The following is a 22,210-nucleotide window of genomic DNA, read 5'->3' on the forward strand; positions in this document are numbered from 1 at the left end:
CGGGCCGCGGGTTGCACACCCCTGCTCTAAAGCATACGTGTCAAACTCCCGGCCCGCGGGCCACATCCGGCCCGCTTTACAATAAAACTTGGCCCGCAATGCTAATTTATACATTCAACTATTTCCGGCCCGCGAGATCATTGTATAACTTACTTTTTTGAAGCAAGAAACAAGATTATAACAAATCGCACAATACAGCAGCACAACAGTTGCCCATCATACGATAGAATAAATCGATTTATTCTAATGCTTGTAATCTGGGCTGCTTTTTTCTTTATTGTTTGTTAATTCTTTAATGCTTTTGCTAGGGGATGAATGAAACATAATGATGTAAGAGAAGAATAATCAAAAATAGCCCAGTCAAAAACATCAAAAATTTGTTGTTGTTTCGCTGCCTGTTCCAGTTCATGTACTCGTGTCATGAAACGTTCAATCAAGTTTTATCCTTATGGCCCGCGACTTTAAATAAGTTTTGAGTTTTGGCCCCTGGTGCGATTGAGTTTGACACCCCTGCGCTAAAGGGATATGATAATGTTGACAATGTGCACAAAGTTTAGATCAAAGTAACTTGCTTCAGCCAATTACGTGTTGAAACTTTTTTTTTAGCCAAATAACTGAAATTATCATGACTTTTGCAAATGATTTAGTTACTGTTCACTTTTTGGCTTGCACTTCCTTTAGAAATATGAAATGGTTCCAAGATGATCATAGTGAATTGAAATTGGGGGTATGTTGTTTATTTGTAAGCTATTAAAGTATAATATCCAGTAGCATACCGTACTTCAAGGACTAGCCTACGCGTATAGTGGAAAGTGTGAAATTTTTGTGCATGAATAAGAGTTGTCATTATATTTGTTGAAATTTTTCTTGTTCATATTAAACTAACAAAACAAATTAGTTACTATCAATAAGCAAAGAATTATTCTCATAATGAAAAGCATGACCGCAACTGCACCCTCGAGATTTCTGAAGAATTTACTTGTTTGACTTGCTGCACTCAAGCGTTAACTTGAGGGAAAAGTGCGATCTCTAATAGGCTTTTTCCCCTTCGTAGTAGACAAAATGGATCACAATGTATCCTTTTTTATTTTTTTAAGATAGCACATTTACCACTAAAAAGTGAAGCCCACACCACAGATTTTGTGTGTTTATTGCCTACCAGACTGTAAAATGTACACATGGTGCACCATTTTGCAACCAGTGCACCCCGATTTTAGCCATCCTGCACCTGATCACCCTGATTTTGGTCATTTTGCGGCCCGAGATCTTGTTGAAAAGTGCCATGTTTTCCAGTCTGGATTGGGCCTAAGTCTCCAGTGCATGACAGCATGTCAAACTTCGAGTCTTTGTTTACACAATTTCTCTTTTAAAACTGCATTACTTTCCGCTCTGGTAAATTGCTAATTTTGTAGTACGCTACTTATTAAGTGTGTGCCATGAATGTTCACTATGAGTTGACCGGTACACATTTGCCAAGCATGTTTATGAAATAATTACCAATCTTTGATATTGTAATTGTATGATTTTTGTTTATAATAGCTTACGGCTGCTTGAAGATAGTTGTTTTTTCTTTCCAGGTTAAATCAGACAAATGTGCTATACACCCTTGGACAACCCACAGCATATGGTCTGAAGATTGTCAATCGGAAATATTGCAAAAGGTTCACTGAGATAGAAGATTGCTTACCTCTGTTGTAGGAGCTTAGAAAATATACGGCCTAAGTTGATTAATCACTTCATTTCTTTGTTAATCACAACTTTATATTTGTTTTAGACTTTTTATCATGTCATTGCCAAAAAGTACCCACCTTCTGAAAAGTATAGGAAATCTTTCTTAAAAGAACTTATGAATCAGGTGAAGATAAAGAAAAATATTTCTTTCCATCAGTTACAGTATAAACATTTTCAATACAAACAATTTGTCAGGTATTTTTAAAGGTTCCTTTGAAATAGCAATCTATCTTTTTCGTAGATTTAAAGATAATTTTTATTAATTCTTTTATTAAAATGCTTCCTGCTATAATTTTTTAAGGTGGAAAGTTCTGGAGAGGTTTGTGCAGAAGAAATCTTTACACTATATGTAGATTTGTTACAGTTTTGTGAAGAAAAGACAACATATAAAAGCTATTTTTTGGTTAGTTTATTATGTTCGTTATATCTTAAACGACCTTAATAATTATTATTACTGTACATTACATCAATTGCTTATAATTGAAAGTATATTCTTATTAACATTTTTTTTATTTACTGTATTAAAGCCGATGATGGAAATATATGTGACACTAAAAGAAAGCACCAATATGCTTTCAAATGGTACAACGGGCCTGGTGACATGGACTGTAGGATTTTTATATATTTCTAATCATTCAATGTTTTAAATAGTGCGCTAGCCTTTACTGTTTACTCATTACTATTAACAGCATGGTGTCATAAACAATAAGTTTGAGAATGTGTTTTTGTATGATACACATGTATGGCAACTTATTTTTTTTATCTGTCAGGGGTCTATGGTATTATCAGAATGGTGTCTGACGAATCGAAAGCTGTTCGATAACAAACATATCCTAGAGCTTGGCAGTGGATGTGGGTTGCTTGGCTTGGTATTGTCTAAATCTTTTGAAATGAAATCCTTCACTTTCACTGATGTTCATCCAGATGTTCTTGAACAACTTCGAGCGAATGTTCATCTTAATGGGCTCTGTCAAGGTAAAACGGTTAATTTAAATTTATTTTTTGAAACTTTGTAGAAGCAAAATATTTTAGGTCACAAAATGCATTTATTTGGTACCATTTTTATTGCACATATTTTCCTTTTAATAGTTGTATTGCTTTATACTTTGCAGGCAAGCATTCTGTTAAGTATTTTAACTGGCAGGAAAGAACTCCCGATGAAGAAAAACCAGACATAATTTTAGCGGCAGGTTAGAATTTTTTATTTTTTCTAACCAATTACACTTTCTTCTTTGTGAAATACTTATTTAAACTGTTTTTGAGAATTCAAAATCAAAGCATCGTGGTAATTTTTATCGTTAGTAGTGGTCATGTCATGGAATATAAAGATTTTTCTAAGAATATGTATACCTTGTTTTCAGATGTTGTATTTGATCCACTCATTGTTCCTGATTTGGCAAGAACAATCGCTAATCTTTTATGTAATAACACTAGTGCAGTGGCATTTATTGCATCTACCATTAGGAATGAAAGCACATACCAGATGTTTTTAAGTCAGCTTGGTAAGTGAACGACATTTCTATCAATCCATTTTCTTTTAATATTGTTTCAATAGGAAACCTGTACTAGGTTTTTTGGTGATTGTTAAAATTAAACACTTACATGTTTTGGAGAAAAGATGAACCACTTTTACCAGCAATCGCACTAAAAATTTCAGTTTATCGTTTTCAGATTCAAACAAACTCAATTATTTTGAGCAAGAGCAAAGCAAATCTTCGGAGGTCTTCTTTTTCGATAGAAAATGGGATGTACGCATTTTAAAGATTTCCATGAGTTAGCCTATGGTGCTTCTTCACCTTTTGTAAAGGTTGTTCAACTCCATGAACCTCTACTGCTCACAAGCTGATGCTAAAGTATTTCCAGCTACAAATCCACAATGAATCATTGCAGTTAAAGACATTTTTGCAAAGTTATACAGAGGTTGGCCACAAAACATTGCAAGGGTGCTATGAGGTAGACTGAAGTTGCGAAAATCCTTTGATTACGACTTCTAAACAATTAAATCAACCTTGCCGACCAATATCTCAAGAATTGTAAAAAGTTAAAGTATTTATAAATTATTTCAGAATGTTTGCACCCTTCTGTTTAGCTGTTTAGTTTGCACCCTTTCATTGTTTGTTTATCACAGCACGATACAAAGTTGATCGTTCCTCCAAGTAAGTGTTTATGACGTTATTCTAAAAATTCTGGCTTCCAGACTATGCTATACAGTACTTTAAAACTGATGTATTGGTTGATAAAAGCAATTGATTGTCTATGTGATGAAAAAATTCAATTTGTTGTTATTTTCATTTATAAACCTTATTTGAAATGTTGGCATTAGAAAGAAGGTCACGAGTGTAGAAAAATTTAGCAGACATCCGGTTGAACCCTGTCTTTTATCCTTTGTTTGTCATTAAGCTATTTATCTTATTCCAGATACCGTTTTATTAAAATTACAACGTTTACATGAATAAATTAAACAGCATTTGGATTTTGCTTCTTGTCTTGTCGAAAGGCGGCGACCGAAATAAAAAACTAAAATATTTACTTGTCATTAGTAACACAAAAAAGAATACTGCAATAAATTACTTCAATTAGAGATAATATATTTCAAAGAGTTGTTTGTAAATCCACGAAAGGTAATTGATGCCGTAATAGAGACCGATAAGATAAAATACGTTGTCTATGACCATGTAACATGAAATGTGTTTTAACCTCATTTAGTATGCTGGGCTCGAAAATAACAACAGCGCTTCAACTCCTATTGCAACCCAAACCAGGCTGATAGATTTGATGTTAGAAAATTTTCTATACTTAAAAGCAAATAAACCTAAAACCAATAGAACATAAGTAAGTTTTTCATTCCTTCTTAAGCGCTTTAGTACCAGCTGCCATATTCTAATCTAAAGATTATCATAGAAAATATGCAATAAATCTAATACTTGTCATGCGTATTGCACTGTCTAAAACTTTCCTTGAGCGAAATACTTGTTGAAATGGATTATTTAGTACTTCTTAGAATGCAATTTAGAACGATGAGGTCATATCCATACAAAGCAAATTGTTTTGAACAAACTATAGCCTAAAGGTTGTTTATCGTTAGTGTTTGTTGATGTGACCAGAGCCGAATGTGAGAGAACAAACAAAATGGAAAGTTTTCCTTTTCAAGAGAATTTCCAGAATGTTTATAATTAAATTGCTTGTTTTGTAACTAGAACATAAAATCATAAACGGCGATTATAGCCTAATCTTTTTACCAACTGTGTTTTGATCTTATAAATTTGCAAATATCGTCTGTTTCAATGTTTGCATTCATTCATTCATTTGTCCGGTTATTTATAACATGTCTCCTTAAGATCAGACTTTGCCCCCTGAAAAACATCAGCCTGAATATATTTTTTTATGATACTATTGTCCACAGGGAATTGCAGACACTGGTGCAAGTACTTCCTCCCGTTGGCCTACGAACTTCAAGACGAGCTCAAATAAACCGTACAAGTTTATTTCCAAGTCAAACACGTCATCTCATCTATACGAAATCGCTCAAAAGGATAAAATCGGTTAAACATAGAATGTAAATTGAGCCAAAAGCAGAAAAAGCCAACATTATGCTGTCACAGCGTCGGGGATCAAGATCATCATTATTATACGTGTCGCTCCAATAACCCAACCGCAGATGAGAGCAGTTTCATTCTGTTCTTTCAGGTACCGGTTGATGTAGACGTGTAATCCTAATGGACAAGTTAATTTTAATGACGTCTTTTAATTGATTGCCTTTCACAACAGCTTTCGTAGTACATGTCACATGAACAACGTACTCCTGCGGCCAGGGATCATGTGTTCCATTTCAAATCGGGCTGGATTAATTGCAAACCATTGTTGTCCGATTAGGTTTTTTTCTTTTTATGAGAAACTCGCTTGTTGGCAGAATAACTGAGAATTGGTCTGCTGGTGTTTGCTTCAGACTGTTTCAACGTCACATAGGAGAAAATATTACGTGACAAGCACATTTTTCTGCAATGAAAACAAGGTAATGAAATTACGTCATTGTCATTGTTCATCTCAGTTACTTTATGACTTATTCAAAAATATACCAGAACAAATATTTTGTCAAACAATGAAAAAACTTTAATACCTCATTTTCTTCAAGTCCTTTTCATAGTGGATTTGTAAAGCTGCAAAATTTTAATAAAACTGCATCTATAAATTCGTGTCGTTATCAAAAGTATAAGGCCTACATCACAACAGACCTAAGATAAAAACAAAATAGTTGAAAAGAAATGTCGAACTACTCTTAATTATTGTTTTTAAACAATAAAAGATGTTTTATTTCATTTTCTGAGTTCTTTTTCCTGTCCAAATTCTAAAATCAGACGGTAGTAAAACTTGCACAAGGGCTACGTGGTTTTCCCTATATCCCATAAACTGAATCATTTTAACCAAAACTTGCCGCATATTCCAGGAATGTGAAAACAAGCTTTGGTGTATAAATATTACTCCAGCGATTTAAATTGTAAACTATACAGCCAAAACGTCGAGGCAAAAGAAGTGCATATACATCTACATATAAGCGTCTGTTGTTTATACCATCGTTTGCTATACGCCTAAGGTATAATAGTTTAGATTAACTCGATATCTCCAATAAAGCTAAGACTTATATTGTTTCAACATTATTTGAAGATAAAGGATAAGTAAAGCTCGACAAAAGTAACAGCGCTTGACCGTGTAACGGTAGCGTAGCTACAGTACATGATATAGGCTACAGAAGGTGAAGAGTATGAAATGTTGTTAATGAAAACACGACAACTTCATTTTAGTCTATTGTAACTTTAGAAAATCCGAGTATAAGACATCAACATTCCAACCTTTAACAACGTCACAATATCAGTTGAAACAACGTCATTGACTATAACAAACATAAGCGTCTTCATTTGTTAATTTTATTCATAACAAACTGAGAGCATTGGTTACAAGAAACGCTAGTTTACGTTTTATAATAGCTTATTTTACGATTTGATCAAAAATAAACCGGATATAAAATTTAATGAAGGCAGCAATAAAAACTTTTCTTTCTTCTGTGCACGTTCCTTGTCCAGAACCACTTCAAGAAATGGGCGGTTTTAAAACGGGCACAAAGTGTGCTCGTTGTTTGTTACATTCCACAAATGCTATCACTGCGACAAAAATGCTGTGATGTGAATAACATGTTTTCACTTACTTGACAATACGTTTCAGCTTATATATATAACCTCGTCATTTCTGAATAACAAACTAAAGCGAAAGTGTTTGTATTGAACTACTGAATATATCTACAAGTTCTTATAAACTACAAGAGTCTGTTAATTTTCCAGGTAGGTCTACACAAGCAAGCAGACTTTTGTAAAAGATTTCAGACATTTAAGAAATTTCATAAAAACATTTTGAAGATGGCAGTGGAAATAAAAAAATTGCAGATGAGTGCAAGAAGACTCATTCTCTATTGCATGCCGATTTATTACAAATTATAGAAGGCATAAACAGTTTAATTGCTTTAAATCTGCCATGGTTGGGGTTGCAATCGGTGGTAGTCTATCGCTTCTATTATTTTCTTATCCAGCAAATTAATTACAGGTAAAAAGTTCTTATATCTATATTGTAACCTATGTAGCCTATATATTTCCATGCAATCTGTCAACTTAGCTGAGTTGTTTCTAAATATTTCTATTGCCGTTTGGCTAATTCCCTGAAGTTAAAAGTGAATATTTCATTTACCTTGTTGTTAAACATTTACTATTAAACATAAAAATTACTATACCGTTTACCAACATAAACATTACATTTCATTTATCTTGTTGTTAAAGATATAGTCATGATAAATTTTTATTTTGTTTTTTATTTTTTATTTTGTTTATTTTATTTTGTAGATGACATTGTTGAACCAACCTTTAGAAGTTTCAGAGAAGCCAACACAAGATTAATTGTTTTCTACAAATTTAAATAAAATGCAAGAAATAAAAATATACTGTGGAGTTTTCGGTAAAAAGTCAGTGCAAGGAGTCTAAAGTGGTAAACGTATATAGAAATCATGAAACAAAGTGATTAAAAGCTGTAAAACCAAGTACTAATCCCAGTTCCAGCTTGTTGTTCTGTTCTGTTCATATAAGCTCTAAAGTTCTAAACACATGATCGACCAGTTGTAAACTTGGACAATGCAATAACTCTGTAAGTCTAACAACCTCGGAAACAAGAGCTCGAGAGATGAGGAATCATTGCCGTGTTTAAGTCGTGCAAAGACTTTTCCCATGCAGTCCGTAAATAAACATTGTGCTACCAAACAGAAATTCAAAAATATTTATGTAAGCAAACCAATAAAATAACTATGGAAGTGACGCAGCTTCTCACAGCAATCATGATAAATTTATAAGGTTAGATGATAGAGAGACCAGCTAGCAGTTGCCAAAGTTGATGCTCATTAATGTATGCCTAACCTTTTGGCGTTGTTGAAGGTTCGCCTGTGCCCCTATATTTTTGGATCAGTGATTCAATCAACTTCATTTTTGGACAATGTGCACTTCAGTATAGCAATATATACTGCATCAATGGGTTGGTTTTGTTTTCCACAAATTTGCTGCTTTTTTGAAATGTCGATTCCGCAAAAGCGAGTTGCTTGCCACAGCAACTCTGAAAGGTAACTTACCACGAAAGCAAAAGATACGTAATTTAAGCAAATAACAAGCAAAGCTCCTTACATCCATTGAGATGTGAGTTGACTGGTTTTGAACAATTAAGCAACGATAATTAGCACTTTGTAGTAAAGTGCCTTACATAATTATGGTACAATATTAGTACAGCGCAATTTGAATATTCCTAACTCAGGAAGATAAGGAAAAGTATGACATTATCTGGAAAATGTACAGCGTCCATATTTAGTCAATTACATTCATGAAAAAAATGTTGGAGAAGAATATAATATCTCTCAGACTTATGTATCCATTGAACAGCTCAAATGTACTGTGACGAAAATATGTTTCGTGTATTTTAGTGCCTTATGTTTACCGTTTTTATAGTACGCTAATTGTTTAGTTATTGTGCAATGACTGCTTCACGGTAATTTGGTTTTAGTTGATTTAATTAATTATTATCATTGTTTATCTCGCGTTTAACACGTTCTTATCTTATCAATAGTTTGACACTTCACCTTTTGCACGCTATAAAAGCCAATGTTAGATAATTTAATAGGTCTGCTGAGTTTTAGTTGTGGGCGGTTTAATGAAGCGGCTTTCTTGGGTTGAACTGATGGCGCCGGTGATCACCGTGAATGTGGAAAAAGCCTGGCATTAGAAGATTCAGAATATTTCGTTACAATACCGCTTGGGGTATGTGATAGGCTATCCCTGTTCAATTGGGCATCTCTGAGTGAGACCAAGCATGCGGGTTCTGTTGTATGACAAATGCAGTAAGACCAAGCATCCTAATAGTGTGGTAAAGGATATCTACAAATATTAATAGCCTACTTTATTTAAGTAACAATTGGAAGAATAGTTAACAAACTTTGAAGTATGGTAAAAATGAAAATGGTGGTTTGAGGTGCTCTTAATTTGCACGTGAAACTTTCATTGTACTCATGACGACCATAAGCTCATGGACCATACACCGAGATGGATTGATTAATGGATCGAAAATGTCAATGCATTAGATGACGACCTCCAGCTTGTAAATGTTAATGAAGTTTCCAACGTTCAGTGGCACATATAGCGAGCATACGCCCATACGGTCATTAATTGCACTTTTCGATAAAGTTTCACGCACGGCATAATGGCACATTAAACCACAGCTTTCATACGTCACAAGACGGCGCTCCAGCTGTTTGCAATCATTAAATATTTTCTGTCTCATTTCACTATTAAAAGTTAGGGCCGTTTACGATATTTTTGACAGGATTTACATGGTTTTGCACGGATCCATGTTTGGGAAATATCCGTATTAACTTGCTCTATTATGTTTAATCGTTTAATGTTTAGACAGATTTTGATAGCGCAAATTCTTCCAATGGTGCTCATTTTAATTGGATCAAGTGTTAATGTTCGTAAATATTTTTACGACACCATTAAGATGTTTGCTCATAGTTCTCGCAACAACATAGCAGAATATGTTTAATTAACCGATTCTAACCAATATAGATTTATCATATCAGCATTGTGCAGAAATATATAGATAAGTTTCATTGGTATTGTTTCAGAGTTCTTAAAACGTTGTAAGCATTTTATGGTTAGCAAGCAACAGCGGAACGATAGGTTAACAAAATCGTAAAATCCAGGATAACCTCAAATTGTCACTTTAGTTGTTTCTCATAACACAATAGGATTGGTTGAGCCAACATTATTTGTATTTTTTTTCTAAATTCACATTTATAAATAAAAACTGAACGAAACGATTTTAATCACAAACTACAGACAATTATTCTTGCATTTTATTTTAATTACATAGTTTCTACGTAACAATTAAACTTTTGTCGACTTTACATGGTCGTCAAATGATTGTCATAACAACATCACCTGCAAAATATAAAATTATTACGACTTTGCGAAAAAATATTTTCGACTAATAAATTACAGAAATAAGCAACACAACTTTGTAAAGTTCACAGATTGGAGTTACATAGAATACAAATACAACGACTTATACTCACCCATGTTAATATGCTGGAGTAGAAAAGAGCAGAAGAAGAGCACCAGCGCCAAGTATAACGAAAACCATGACGGTCGAAGTTGATTGAATAAAGTTTTTTAAAATTTCTATAAATTTTTAAGTTATAAATTTGTAGGCAATTAGGTGAATAGAATATAAATAAGTCTTTCTGCATTCATTTGCAAAATTATTATATCCAATGCCACTTTTTAAACATTTTCATGAAAACAATCAAATGCGTCTAAACTTTTTTTAAAAAGAAACTCGTTTTTCTAAACTTACCTGGAAACGGACTCTTGTAAATTGTAAACGCTTGTAGATGCTTGTAATACTTCGGAATAGACTTTTTCGCTTTAATTTGCTATTGAAAGCAACGAGGTTGTATTTATATGCTGAAAATTGTTTTCAATAAGAGATGGAATGCTTGTGAAAAACGGCTGTTTTTGGTCAACGTGATAAAACTCATGGAGTGAGGAGTGTGACAAACAAGGTAAACATTTCGTTCCAGGTTTATATAGTCCATTTTTAGAAGTGGCCGGGAACATGAAAATGATGAAATGTGTAGGAGTGAAAACAAAGTTTCGTGCTTACCATAAACTTGATATGTTAGAATTAATGTAAAGTGAGCTACACCTGACGTAAACATCCATTTACAACTGTTATCACTTTGATTATCTTTCTACCCATGAAGACACGTATTTGTCATGTAGTGTTTTCCTCAATTTATATTCGAATGTTGATGTCTTACACTCTGATTCTTCTTGCCACAAGCTACTCTCTTTTTTTAGAAAGCGCCAAGGAGAAACATCCCAAAAATTATTTTAAAGCCGTAAAAAGTAGCCATAAAACGTAGGTTATAAAAATACACATAAAAACTAATTGCAAAAAAACATCAAAGCTGGACTAAACTTTGTAATCCATTAGAAACTGAGTGAAAGACATCAACATTCAAATATAAGTTGAGGAAAACACTACGTGACAAATACGTGTCTTCATCGGTAGTAAGGTGAAAAAAAAGTGATAACAGTTGTAAACAGCAGTTTACGTCAGGTGTAGCTTTCTTTACATTCGTTCTAACATATTAAGTTTATGGTAAGCACGAAACTTTGTTTTCCCTCGTACACATTTCATGTACCCGGCCACTTCTAGAAATGGACTATATAAACCAGGAACGAAGTGTTTACCTTGTTTGTCACACACCTCACTCCTTCAGTTCTATCACGTTGACCAAAAACAGCCGTTTTTACAAGCATTCCATCTCTCATTGAAAACAATTTTCAGCATATAAATACAACCTCGTTGCTTTCAATAGCAAATTAAAGCGAAAAAGTCTATTCCGAAGTATTGCAAGCATCTACAAGCGTTTACAATTTACAAGAGTCCGTTTCCAGGTAAGTTTAGAAAAACGAGCTTCTATTTTTAAAAAAGTTTAGACGTATTTGATTGTTTTCATGAAAGTGTTTAAAAAGTGGCATTGGATATAATAATTTTGCAAATGAATGCAGAAACACTTATTTATACTCTATTCACTTAATTCCCTAAAAACTTATACCTTAAAAAATCATAGAAAGTTTGAAAAACTTTATTCAACAAAATTCAACCGTCATGGTTTTCGTTATACTTGGCGCTGGTGCTCTTCTTTTGCTCTTTTCTACTCCAGCATATTAACATGGGTGAGTATAAGTCGTTGTATTTGTATTCTATGTAACTCCAATCTGTGAACTTTACAAAGTTATGTTGCTTATTTCTGTAATTTATTAGTCGAAAATGTTTTGTCGCAAAGTCGTAATGATTTTATATTTTGCAGGTGATGTTGTTATGACAATCATTTGACGATCATGTAAAGTCGACACAAGTTTAATTGTTACGTAGAAACTATGTAATTAAAATAAAATGCAAGAATAATTGTCTGTAGTTTGTGATTAAAATCGTTTCGTGCAGTTTTATTTATAAATGTAAATTAAAAAAAAAAATACAAAAAATGTTGGCTCAACCAATCCTATTGTGTTATGAGAAACAACTAAAGTGACAATTTGAGGTTATCCTGGATTTTAAAACTTTGTTAACCTATCGTTCCACTGTTGCTTGCTAACCATAAAACGCTTACAATGTTTTAAGAACTCTGAAACAATATCAATGAAACTTATCTATGTAGCCTATTTCTGCACAATGCTGATATGATAAATCTATTTTGGTTAGAATCGGTTAATTAAGCATATTCTGTTATGCTGCTGCGAGAACTATGAGCAAACATCTTAATGGTGTCATAAAAATATTTACGAATATTAAGACTTGATCCAATTAAAATGAGCACCATTAGAAGAATTCGCGCTATCAAAATCTGTCTAAACATTAAACGATTAAACATAGAGCAAGCTAATACGGGTTTTTCTCAAACATGGATCCGTGCAAAACCATGTAAATTTTGTCAAAAATATCGTAAACGGCCATAACGTTTAATAGTGGAGTGAGACAGAAAATATATAATGATTGCAAACAGCTGGAGCGCCGTCTTGTGACGTATGAAAGTTGTGGTTTAATGTGCCATTATGCCGTGCGTGAAACTTTCTCGAAAAGTGCAATTAATGACCGTATGGGCCTATACTCACTATATGTGCCACTGAACGTTGGAAACTTCGTTAATATTTAAAAGCTGGAGGTCGTCATCTAATGCATTGACATTTTAATCGTCTGTTCTCTGCTCTTGTGTATATAAAAAAGCCGCTTGGAATTAAGTAATTTATGGCTCGGATCAATCTTTGTCTTTACTTTTATTCAGTTAATATAGTACGCTATCCACTCGTTCAATTGTACAGTATGTATAAATTTGTTTATCATTTTGGTAACGCTCCGTATACAATAACGGAAAAATAGTATCAATCAAGGGACAAAAATTGAAAATGCTGTGTTGCTTGTGTAGGGCTATGCTTTAAAATAGTTATTATATTTTTACAAAGTAAGAAAGTTATAGTTAACTTAAATAAATACCTTTGTCGTTACATGCTCGTGATGGTGATACCGTGGTGGTACATAAGTATAGGCCTACTTTTCTGAAGAAGGCTTAAATTTGTATGATTACTTATACAGTACATAATTATGGCAACTTGAAATTTTTGTTGTAGCCTAATTGATGCTCTTTTAAACAATTTCTTCATACAAGAAATAAAAAATTAAAGATTATATATTTAATATAGGCCTTATGTGCAAATGGGCTTTAAAACCTATATCGAAACCAAACTCATTAAAATCAAATTCTTCATAAAAAGAAGCAATATTCGTTTAAATGTTGACAAACCCTTAGTTGAGATTTATCTTTCATTAATTCGCAGTTTTTATCAAAGATATGATAATTGTGGTGAATATTGAATAAATAATTAAAAGCGACAATTTTGAAGGTCTTATGAAGTCAAAGAAAGGTCAAAATATATTATGAATGTTTGCATTTGGGTCTTTGATGCTATCTTTTCTCTGTTTACACAGTTTTAAAAAATCGTTTAAATAATTTGATAAAATGACTTTGATAAAAATTTTCACATTAATAGAGCATTTTGAAATGCTGAAATTTTGAACCTTTGTAAATCATTCACAGAACCGAATTCCAAGAAATCATTCTGATATTTTATAAGATCTCAACCATACTTCAAACGACTATACGCAGACTGCAAAAACAAAACTCGTTTGTTTATTGAGGCTTTTATCCGGATTTAATGCAAAGTTTAAGTTAAGGTTTATTGATAATTTTCCTTTCAAAAAGCCTTTCAGTTAGGAACGTCTCCCTCGGAGATAATAATCCATCAAAGCTTCCGTGTTATTGGTTTTGATGAGACTTTGATAAGCGTAAGTAAATAGAGTTTTAAGTAACTCAATGATTTGTAAAATTAAAATTGTCTTTTGTTGCTTGACGTCGAAGAAGTTGAAGCAACTTGAATGATAATTTGCGTTTTGTCATAAAATTTTAGTCTAAGCTAAAATTTTCATAAACATTTACCTACAAGTATGTCTTTTCAAGGAGTGTTACCTGACGCCAATCAAACAAACTCAAATAGCAGCACTTCCTTCTTGTTGTTTTCAACAATGTTTCTGAAAACAGTTAAATATATACAAAACTCTTTTCAGAAAAATAGACTTGCGATTGGAATTGTTGTTGCTCTGATGTTAATTGCAAGTCCAGCATGTTAAATCATATGGTAAATCAATTGTTTTCAAAATATCAAATCACTTTATGTTTTATCAATACAATACGTTTATTGTTGTATTTCCCATTTGTGATTTTTTTACAAATAATTCAACAGTATGATATTTGCTTATGCATTTTTATGTTTACTGCTTTTATGCTTACTGCTTATGTTTATGAACTTCCGGTAAAAATATACCGCTTTTACTTCATGCTGTGATAAATGCAATAATTTGTTAGGCTACCTATCGTATATATATTTCAGAAAAATGTATTTGCCAAAATTCTTCGAAGATCATGACTACACTCAAACCAATGAATTAATTACAAAATGATCGATTTCAGTAATGTGTTGAACAATGAATAAAATATACGTTTGACTCTCTTTTCTCTGTTTATATTGTTGTAAATGTCTTGATTATAATAAAGTATATATTAGTCATAGTCGTTAGGTCATAATAAAGTAATTTGATAAAAACGACTAAGTATAAGAAACGACCTCATCGACTTCACATCGTAAAACCTCTGAAATGCTCTGACATAATTTTAAGCAACTTAAAGTTTTCATAGAACCGAATTCCAAATAATAACTCGACATCTAAGAACGTCTGCCTACCTTCAAAAAACTGCCAGACGGTAAACATAAAATTCTTTCTTTGTTTATTTAATAGGTTTATCAAAATTTAACATCAATTTAAGGAAGAATTCATTAATTTCCTTTTCAAATGAGGTTTTGTCTGAGAAAATCTGAAGACCTTAAGTAAATAGAGTATAATCTTAACTAACTCAATGATCTTGCAGAACTGTCTATTGGAATAGTTGAAGCTGCTCAAGTTTCAGTTTGTCTTGTCAATTTGTCAGTTTGCATTTTTTATGAAAAAGATGTTTGATGTTAAACAAAGTCTTCGATAAAATCTGCTTTTAAATATGTCTTTTCAAGAACTATTTTCCTAAACTAACCAAACAAAATTAAGGTGCACTTTTTAAAAATATTGTTTTTAAGAACTTTTTCTAACAGTTAAAATTATTTCAAACGGTTCTCGAAAAAAAAAGCGCAGTCTATAAATATAAGCTTTAAAGCTTGATTTTCAAACTTCAGCAGAAGCGTTCAACAAACAGATATATATCTGCAAAAACAGCCGATTTTGCAAGCATTCCATCTCTTATTGAAAACAATTATCAGCATAGGCCTATACGTAAAAACATCCTGGTTGCTTTCAATAGCAAATTAAAGCGAAAAAGTTTATTTCAAAGTATTGCAAGCATCTAGGCTACAAGCGTTTACAATTTACAAGAGTCCGTTTCCAGGTAAGTTTAGAAAAACGAGTTTCTTTTTAAAAAAAAGTTTAGACGCATTTGATTGTTTTCATGAAAATGTTTAAAAAGTTGCATTGGATATTATAATTTTGCAAATGAATGCAGAAAGACTTCTTTATATTCTATTCACTTAATTGCTTACAAATTTATACCTTAAAAAATTATAGAAAGTTTGAAAAACTTTATTCAATCAACTTCGACCGTCATGGTTTTCGTTATACTTGTCGCTGGTGCTCTTCTTCTGCTCTTTTCTACTCCAGCATATTAACATGGGTGAATATAAGTCGTTGTATTTGTATTCTATGTAATTCCAATCTGTGAACTTTACAAAGTTGTGTTGCTTATTTCTGTAATTTATTAGTCGAAAATGTTTTGTTGCGAAGTCGTAATGATTTTATATTTTGCAGGTGATGTTGCTATGACAATTCATTTGACGATCATGTAAAGTCGACACAAGTTTAATTGTTAGGTAGAAATTATGTAATTAAAATAAAATGCAAGAATATTTGTCTGTAGTTTTTGATTAAAATCCATTCGTGCAGTTTTATTTATAAATGTAAATTTAGAAAAAAAATACAAATAGTGTTGGCTCAACCAATCTCATTGTGTTATGAGAAACAGCTAAAGTGACAAGTTGAGTTTATCCTGGATTTTACAATTTTTTTAATCAATCGTTCCGCTGTTGCTTGCTAACCATAAAACGCTTACAATGTTTTAAGAACTCTGAAACAATACCAATGAAACTTCTCCATGTATTTCTGCACAATGCTGATATGATAAATCTATATTGGTTAGAATCGGTTAATTAAGCATATTCTGCTATGTTGTTGCGAGGACTATGTGCAAACATCTTAATGGTGTCGTAAAAATATTTACGAACATTAAGACTTGATCCAACTAAAATGAGCACCATTGGAAGAATTCGCGCTATCAAAATCTGTCTAAACATTAAACGATTAAACATAGAGCAAGTTAATACGGATCTTTCCCAAACATGGATCCGTGCAAACCATGTAAATCTTGTCAAAAATACCATAAACAACTCTAACGTTTAATAATGAAGTGAGACAGAAAATATATAATGATTGCAAACAGCTGGAACGCCGTCTTGTGACGTATGAAAGCTGTGGTTTAATGTGCCATTATGCCGTGTGTGAAACTTTATCGAAAAGTGCAATTAATGAACATATGGGCGTATGCTCGCTATTTGTGCCACTGAACGTTGGAAACTTCATTAACATTTACAAGCTGGAGGTCGTCATCTAATGCATTGACATTTTAATCGTCTGTTCTCTGCCCTTGTATATAAAAAAGCCGCTTGGAATTAAGTAATTTCTGGCTCGGATCAATCTTTGTCTTTACTTTTATTCAGTTAATATAGTACGCTATCCACTCGTTCAATTGTACAGTATGTATAAATTTGTTTATCATTTTGGTAACGCTCCGTATACAATAACGGAAAAATAGTATCAATCAAGGGACAAAAATTGAAAATGCTGTGTTGCTTGTGTAGGGCTATGCTTTAAAATAGTTATTATATTTTTACAAAGTAAGAAAGTTATAGTTAACGTAAATAAATACCTTTGTCGTTACATGCTCGTGATGGTGATACCGTGGTGGTACATAAGTATAGGCCTACTTTTCTGAAGAAGGCTTAAATTTGTATGATTACTTATACAGTACATAATTATGGCAACTTGAAATTTTTGTTGTAGCCTAATTGATGCTCTTTTAAACAATTTCTTCATACAAGAAATAAAAAATTAAAGATTATATATTTAATATAGGCCTATTGTGCAAATGGGCTTTAAAACCTATATCGAAACCAAACTCATTAAAATCAAATTCTTCATAAAAAGAAGCAATATTCGTTTAAATGTTGACAAACCCTTAGTTGAGATTTATCTTTCATTAATTCGCAGTTTTTATCAAAGATATGATAATTGTGGTGAATATTGAATAAATAATTAAAAGCGACAATTTTGAAGGTCTTATGAAGTCAAAGAAAGGTCAAAATATATTATGAATGTTTGCACTTGGGTCTTTGATGCTATCTTTTCTCTGTTCACACAGTTTTAAAAAATCTTTTAAATAATTTGATAAAACGACTTTGATAAAAATCTTCACATTAATAGAGCATTTTGAAATGCCGAAATTTTGAACCTTTGTAAATCATTCACAGAACCGAATTCCAAGAAATCATTCTGATATTTTATAAGATCTCAACCATACTTCAAAGGACTATACGCAGACTGCAAAAACAAAACTCGTTTGTTTATTGAGGCTTTTATCCGGATTTAATGCAAAGTTTAAGTTAAGATTTATTGATAATTTCCTTTTCAAAAAGCCTTTCAGTTAGGAACGTCTCCCTCGGAGATAATAATCCATCAAAGCTTCCGTGTTATTGGTTTTGATGAGACTTTGATAAGCGTAAGTAAATAGAGTTATAAGTAACTGAATGATTTGTAAAATTAAAATTGTCTTTTGTTGCTTATTGTCGAAGAAGTTGAAGTGGCTTGAATGCTAATTTGCGTTTTGTCATAAAATTTTAGTCTGAGCTAAAATTTTTATTAAAATCTACCTACAAGTATGTCTTTTCAAGGAGTGTTACCTGACTCCAATCAAACAAACTTAAATAGCAGCACTTCCTTACTGTTGTTTTCATCAATTTTTCTGAAAACAGTTAAATATGTACCAAACTCTTTTCAGAAAAATAGGCTTGCGATTGGAGTTGTTGTTGCTCTGATGTTAATGGCACGTCCAACATGATAAATCATATGGTAAATCAATTGTTTTTAAAATATCAAATCACTGTAAGTTTTATCAATACAATGCGTTTATTATTGTATTCCCCATTTGTGATTTTTTTTACAAATAATCCAACAGTATGATATTTGCTTATGCATTTTTATGTTTACTGCTTTTATGCTCCCTGCTTATGTTTATGGACTTCTGGTAAAAATATACCGCTTTTACTTCATGCTGTGATAAATGCAATAATTTTTTACATATCGTGCATATATTTCAGAAAAATTTATTTGCTAAAATTCAAGATCATGTTTACACTCAAACCAATGAATTAATTACAAAATGATCGATTTCAGTAATGTGTTGAAAAATGAATAAAAAATACGTTTGACTCTCTTTTCTCTGTTTATATTGTTGTAAATGTCTTAATTATAATAAAGTATATATTAGTCATAGTCGTTAGGTCATAATAAAGTAATTTGATAAAAACGGTTACAAGAAACGACCTCATCGACTTCACATCGTAAAATCTCTTAAATGCTCTGACACAATTTTAAGCAACTTAAAGGTTTAACAGAACCGAATTCCAAGAAATAACTCGACATCTAAGAACGCCTGCCTTCAAAAAACTGCCAGACAGTAAACACAAAATTCTTTCTTTGTTTATTGAGGTTTATCAAAATTTATCATCAATTTAACACGTTCGCTGCGATGTGACCCACCGGTGGGTCATGCGTAAAGTTTAGCTACTGCGATATGACCCACCGGTGGGTCGTACGAACAAAATTACTGTTTTTTTTTTAAGTTCACTGCGATGCAACTTATTATTGTGTCATGCGTAAAATTTTGCTACTAAGTTGTGACCCACCGGTGGTTCTTACGAAAAAAATTACTTTTATTATTTTTTTGCCTTTTTTCCTTGTTTCACAATACTTGTTTAACACAGACAAATGGTGAAATGTTTTGTAATTTTATTATATTGAAAAAGAACATACAGCTTGCTTTTCGACCAATACAGTGCTATTTGGGGAAGTTTGTGTATTCCCATATAAAAAAAATTCCTATGAACGTCTTGATTTCAGATGAGGAGTTTGGTTTCCAGGAATTTAATCGTGAATGGCGTGTTACAGTTTGTCCTGCAATGACCTGACAAGCGTAACGGTTCGTTTCTCTCACCATTAGACTAATGATGTCATCTGATATAAATAGACTGAATACGTCTATTGGCCAAACTTTACCTTCGTGTGAAGGTTCAGCCTGAATGCAAAGAGCTTCTTGACCAGTGAATCCAAAATTCTTCTCCCTAACACTGGTAGCAGTCCAGCTATTTTGTAGCGTGGCTAAACCAGAAGTACCATCTACCATGCCTGTGGTGGTCACAACATCTGTCGACGTATCTTCCTCTTCATCCTGTTCTACACTTGTACTGCTGCTATCATTTGGTTCATACACTGAATCATCTGACTCCTCTTCATCTGAACTAAAATCCTCATCTGAAGATTCCTCAAAATTAGCAGCACTTCTACCGTAAAACGATGCAGGACCCATTTTGCAACAATTCAGACAGAAATTACTAACAATATATTACCAACGATCTATCACACAAGCAAATAGTTAAGTTTTACTCTATAAGTTGCTTAAAATTATGTGACCCACCGGTGGGTCAAATCGCACTGACTACAAAATAGTTTGTGTTTAATGCGATATGACCCACCGGTGTCCAAACGATTAAACTGTCTGAAAGAACTCCTTAAAGCGAAGAAAACATGTGGACGAAATTTGGCGGGAAAGCTCTGGCGGCAACTAACGGTACAGAAAGTTAAAATAATCGCAACACAAGAAAACAACGAAAATTCTGGATCGCAGCGAACGTGTTAAGGAAGAATTCATTAATTTCCCTTTTAAATGAAGTTTTGGCTCAGAAAATCTGAGCATCTTAAGTAAATAGAGTATAATCTTAACTAACTCAATGATCTTGCAGAACTGTCTATTGGAATAGTTGAAGCTGCTTAAGTTTCAATTTCCCTTGTCAATTTGTCAGTTTGCATTTTTATGAAAAAGTTGTCTGAATTTAAACAAAGTCTTCGATAAAATCTGCTTTTAATTATGTATTTTCAAAAACTATTTTCCTAAACTAAACAGATGAAATTAAGTAGTACTTCTTAGAAATATTGTTTTTAAGAACTTTTTCTAACGGGTAAAACTATTTCAAATGGTTCTGAAAAAAAAGCGCAGTCTATAAATATAAGCTTTAAAGCTTGATTTTCAAACTTCAGCAGAAGCGTTTCAACAAACGGATAAATATTTGTAAGGGTTTGCTTCAAGGTAACCAACATATTTTTAATGACATTTTAGTATAATATAAGTACAGTATAAGCTTATATTACTTAAGATGAATGTATAGTGCAATTACTTTTGAATCATTCACTTTGCCCTTTGTAATAATAACTTTTAAATGCATTATTTTGCATTTTTTAGATTTTACAAGGTTTTTAGCACGTCAAAATCATCATGCCTGGTTTTATTGACTTTATCATTATTATAATATTGTAAAAAATTTAGGAGCTTTTTTATTAGCAAGGTAAGCACTCAATTTGAAAGCTACAGTATATTTGCCATTTATTTATTCTCAATCACATTTGAAAATAAATTTGTCTGAAAATGAACGTTGTGAAAAAATTATCAAGTATAGTTTTTATTTTGATATAAGCTTATTTATACTGTGGTTTAAGCTTGTTTAATTTTTTTGCAGTAAGTTATTTTCAGTACGCGATAGCCTATTGTTTATTGTTTGTCTTTCTCCGTTTTAAATTCAGGATTTGTTTTAGAAGAAAATTTATCATCGTTGTATTAACGACGATATACCTCAAGTACCTTGTTTACTTCTAGACTTGCTGCCCTCAATGTTGTTGAGCTAGGCTTACATGTTTATGTTTTTTTTCTGTGTCTATTAACTAACCAAATTTTTCTATTTCAGGTGTTCTTTAATTGTCACAAAACGCCTGAAGAAAATGAAAAATTAAATCAACTCAAAATAAGATAAAAACAAAAGACATTTCGTGTGTGTAATTTCAATTACGTTGTCGTTGTAATAAAAGTTTAAATGTATTCTTTGACATTTTCCATCGAAATGGCTAGAAATCTTGTGTTAGGTCAAATTGAATGTCAAATGCCATACTATATACTGATGTAGGCAAATTGATAAGTAAAAAACTGAAACCACTAACGTATTTGGGGAGGACCATTGGGCCATGGCACCCCCTCAAGAGTATAGCTCGTAAACCTCAGAACAAACACAACTGTCTGTGACGGTATCACCAGTAGATTAGTGCAGAAGAACAACATGGTTAGTGACCTTGATGTTACACGACCTTCAATTACGGCAACCGATCAAATAAACACAACAACTCTAATCATGAAAATCGAAGTGGCGTTTTGAATTTTTTTATGTGGTGTGCGGATGTTGAGCGCGCGCTGACGCCACAGCTTAAAGGAAAATATATTTTGCATGTTACTTTCCTGTTTAACCTGGTTCATTTGGTTAATTTGTGTCTTTAAAGGCTGAATTATGCTTCAAAATATTTGTTCTCA

At 32.5% G+C, this 22,210-nt stretch overlaps 1 protein-coding gene and 4 long non-coding RNA genes across 5 annotated transcripts; 4 read left to right on the plus strand and 1 right to left on the minus strand.

Annotated features, from left to right (window-relative positions):
• Positions 1-543: 543 nt before the first annotated feature.
• Positions 544-4,204, plus strand: LOC143460619 (protein-lysine N-methyltransferase EEF2KMT-like). The gene is made up of 9 exons (XM_076958205.1): positions 544-727; positions 1,578-1,661; positions 1,775-1,855; positions 2,033-2,134; positions 2,259-2,339; positions 2,502-2,706; positions 2,844-2,921; positions 3,093-3,233; positions 3,403-4,204. The coding sequence occupies exons 1-9, from the start codon at positions 626-628 to the stop codon at positions 3,507-3,509; spliced, it is 981 nt and encodes a 326-aa protein (XP_076814320.1). The 5' UTR covers positions 544-625; the 3' UTR covers positions 3,510-4,204.
• A 5,852-nt stretch (positions 4,205-10,056) lies between these two features.
• Positions 10,057-10,770, minus strand: LOC143460634 (uncharacterized). Its single transcript, XR_013117924.1, has 3 exons — positions 10,663-10,770; positions 10,382-10,487; positions 10,057-10,247 (listed from the first exon to the last, which is right to left on the minus strand). It is a non-coding gene; the product is annotated as an uncharacterized LOC143460634 (long non-coding RNA).
• An 849-nt stretch (positions 10,771-11,619) lies between these two features.
• LOC143460385 (uncharacterized) lies at positions 11,620-12,377 on the plus strand. The gene is made up of 3 exons (XR_013117871.1): positions 11,620-11,771; positions 11,948-12,053; positions 12,188-12,377. It is a non-coding gene; the product is annotated as an uncharacterized LOC143460385 (long non-coding RNA).
• Positions 12,378-15,658: 3,281 nt separating this feature from the next.
• LOC143460384 (uncharacterized) lies at positions 15,659-17,227 on the plus strand. The gene is made up of 3 exons (XR_013117870.1): positions 15,659-15,862; positions 16,039-16,144; positions 16,279-17,227. It is a non-coding gene; the product is annotated as an uncharacterized LOC143460384 (long non-coding RNA).
• Positions 17,228-20,769: 3,542 nt separating this feature from the next.
• LOC143460180 (uncharacterized) lies at positions 20,770-21,742 on the plus strand. The gene is made up of 3 exons (XR_013117835.1): positions 20,770-20,944; positions 21,098-21,200; positions 21,597-21,742. It is a non-coding gene; the product is annotated as an uncharacterized LOC143460180 (long non-coding RNA).
• Positions 21,743-22,210: the final 468 nt, after the last annotated feature.

Source organism: Clavelina lepadiformis, chromosome 5, assembly GCF_947623445.1.
Source record: "Clavelina lepadiformis chromosome 5, kaClaLepa1.1, whole genome shotgun sequence".
Lineage (NCBI taxonomy): Eukaryota > Metazoa > Chordata > Ascidiacea > Aplousobranchia > Clavelinidae > Clavelina > Clavelina lepadiformis.